Source organism: Heteronotia binoei, chromosome 11, assembly GCF_032191835.1.
Source record: "Heteronotia binoei isolate CCM8104 ecotype False Entrance Well chromosome 11, APGP_CSIRO_Hbin_v1, whole genome shotgun sequence".
NCBI lineage: Eukaryota > Metazoa > Chordata > Lepidosauria > Squamata > Gekkonidae > Heteronotia > Heteronotia binoei.
Window position 1 is genome coordinate 18064959 of NC_083233.1, and position 3100 is coordinate 18068058.

At 45.6% G+C, this 3100-nt stretch overlaps 1 protein-coding gene across 1 annotated transcript; it reads left to right on the plus strand.

Annotated features, from left to right (window-relative positions):
• The first annotated feature begins 763 nt into the window (after positions 1-763).
• On the plus strand, positions 764-1754 carry LOC132579651 (probable G-protein coupled receptor 174). Its single transcript, XM_060250178.1, has one exon. It carries the CDS (start codon positions 768-770, stop codon positions 1752-1754), a length of 987 nt encoding a protein of 328 aa, XP_060106161.1. The 5' UTR covers positions 764-767.
• The last annotated feature ends 1346 nt before the right edge of the window (positions 1755-3100 follow it).

Below are 3100 nucleotides of genomic sequence, written 5' to 3' on the forward strand. Positions count from 1 at the left end.
GGAGTTCCTGCTACCAAAAAAGCCCTGGTTATATCTGCTTGTTCTAGGATTTCCTGGAATATGTTGTCCTGATATAGAGCATTTTATCAGTTACCTGGGAAAAGGTCTGCTTCTGGATTCTGTAAAGAAGCCATGTAAATTTGTGTTTGTCTCTACCATTGTAGGTGCACTACCATTATTTGCTGGGAAAAAATTAGCTGACAAGGAAATACTCACAATGGAAAAGAAACTCCTTCTATCATTGCCGATCCAATGCACTGGATAACACTTGGTTCATTCAGTATCTCTTTCATCATGTGCAACCTGACGTATCTGGGCCTAGAGCCAACTCACTTTGGAAAGTAACAAGAAGAAATCAGAATTTCTAATCACTAACGCGACTTCTTCCAAAATTTACTGGGATGCAATGGTCAAAAAGAGTGAGGGAAAGCTGTTCAAAATAAGCCGCTGAGGAAAATGGAAGGAAGTCCTTCCGAAATATAAGTATGTATGCTTCCAGAACAAGATTTTGAGGAACAAATGCTAACAAGCGCTCAAAGAAAGACTTTTGTCTCCTTAAATTAATCTTTAAGGATACTTTGACTTGGCAGGCTGTCCGTTCCATAAGACCTCAGGAGAATGCAAAAAAGGCAGCCATCCCATGTGCCGCTTACGACAATGCTGCCCTGCATCCTTATTTCCCCTCCGTGAGATTTCAAGGTGGCGGAATCCTTCATCGAGAACATTTCAATCGGCGTTGACCCAGTTGGTACCATACGAAAACCGACATGGCAACCAACGGCCTCAACTGCACTGAAGAGAATGAATTTTCAAAGCGCTTCTACGCCATCATGTACACAATCATCTTGGTTCCTGGACTAATAGGGAACATTTTAGCACTTTGGGTGTTTTATGGGTACATGAAGGAAACAAAACGGGCCGTCATTTTTATGATCAACCTCGCAGTTGCAGATCTAGCACAAGTTTTATCCTTGCCTCTGAGGATTTTCTATTACCTGTCGGAAAGTTGGCACTTTGGGAACGGGCTCTGCATGTTTTGCTTCTACCTGAAATATGTCAACATGTATGCCAGCGTCTACTTCTTAGTATGCATCAGCGTGCGGCGCTTTTTGTTCATCATGTACCCCTTCAAGTTCAGCAACTGCGAGCGCATCTATGACGTTTATGTCAGCATTGCCGGGTGGGTTGTGGTCTGCATTGGTTGCTTGCCTTTCCCTCTTCTACGACGGACGTCTAATGAGATGCACAACAGCAGCAAATGCTTTGTGGACCTTCCAGTCAATGCCATCGATGGCCCTGTCAGCATCGCCATGATGACCCTTGGTGAACTGGTTGGGTTTGTAACCCCTTTGCTGATCATCCTGTATTGTACGTGGAAGACTGCCTTGTCTCTCCGAGAAAAACATTCCCTTCCCCAAGATCTTGGAGAGAAAAAGAAAGCGTTGAAGATGATCTTGACTTGTGCTCTGGTCTTTCTGATTTGCTTTGGCCCCTACCACATCAGCTTCCCTTTAGACTTTTTTGTGAAAGCCCAAAGAATCAAAGACTGTTATGCACGAAGGGTGATTTTGATATTCCACATGATAGCCTTGTGCATCGCCAGTCTAAATTCTTGCCTTGACCCCGTCATTTATTACTTTACAACGGACGAGTTCCGAAGGAGACTTTCAAGGCAAGACTTACAAGACAGTATCCAGCTCCCTAATATGCTCTACGAAAAAACCAACAGCTCCATGGATACAGTGGCTGCATAGACTGCAGTTCCCATGATCCCATGGAACATCTATGGACCGTGGTCATGGAGGTTACCACCCAAAGCAGTACCATCGGTCCATCAAAGTCAGTATTGTCTATTCAGATTGGCAGCAGCCCTCCAGGGTCTCATCCAAGGATGATCTTAGCTTCTTTGAAGATCCCAAGGCATGTGAGACAGTCTACTTCCAGAAGCATCTCAGGGCCACTTAAGAGCATTGGATGGAGACAAAATTGACTGTCTCTTAAATGTCCTACATCTGGAAGGAGAATTATTTCCCATTATCAATAAGTTAAAGCCATGTCACTAACATTCATGTACCTATTCTGAGAATGGAAGAAGAGAAGGAAAGAGGGAACAAACTACCATGCCAGATCCTGAGAGCGTTCCTAACATGTCCAGCACGATACTTTCACACCCCTTTTCAGCAGAACATTTTGTATTGGTGCTATTGTTTTCACCAGGGTTTTTTTTTGGTAGAAAAAGCTCAGCAGAGACTCATTTGCATAATAGGCCACACCCCCTGATGTCACCATTGTTTCACGCAGGGCTTTTTGTAGACATTTGCATATTAGGCCACACACCCCAAGCCAGCCGGAACTGCGTTCCTGCGTGTTCCTGCTAAAAAAAAAGCCCTCGTTTTCACAGGGTTCAATCCAAAGGAAGCATCGTGCATAACTATTACCAGATGTGGTACTTTGAGAGAGACACAGTGGTTTTAAAAAGTGCCCAGTTTAATCTGTAGGGAAGAAGCAGCTATAAGCCTCCAGTTATATATTTCATATGCAATCTCTGGAACGTATTAAGCCTCCTTAATATGTTCTTGGTCTATCAGTCAGTACTGTCAGCTCAGACGGATAGTGGCTCTCCCATGTCCCAAGCAGAGGTCTTTCACCAGACCTACTGCCTGATCCCTACCGAAGATGTCAGGGATTGAACCTGGGATCTTCCGCCTGCCGAGCAGATGCTCTACCCACTAGGATTTTTACTGCTTAGGGTTGCCAACAGGCAAAGAGAAAATTGTTCTTGTAATAGATGCTGCAGCTTTTCTTGGCATGGAGGTAGTGTCAGATTAAACCCCGTGGAGGCGCCTAGGCAGTTGAAATCTTGGGGGGCCCCTTGCAAATGATCTCAGAGTCAGAGCACCTGCCCTGCCACCCATGGCAACCTGCAAGCACCTTCTTAAAAGCCCCTTTTACTAAGATGCGGGAGAGAGGCAAACTTGGCGATGACACCAGCAGCAGCTGCACCAGGCAAATCGGGCAAAGAGCAGCTCAGTTGCTGGCTGGGAGGGCTGCAAGCAGGGGGGAAACTGGGTGGGGGGGGAGCCAGCCCGGGGCCGCTAAA

Coding starts and splice junctions, on each gene's coding strand:
- LOC132579651 (XM_060250178.1), top strand. CDS start 768: ATGGCAACCAACGGCCTCAACTGCACTGAAGAGAATGAATTTTCAAAG.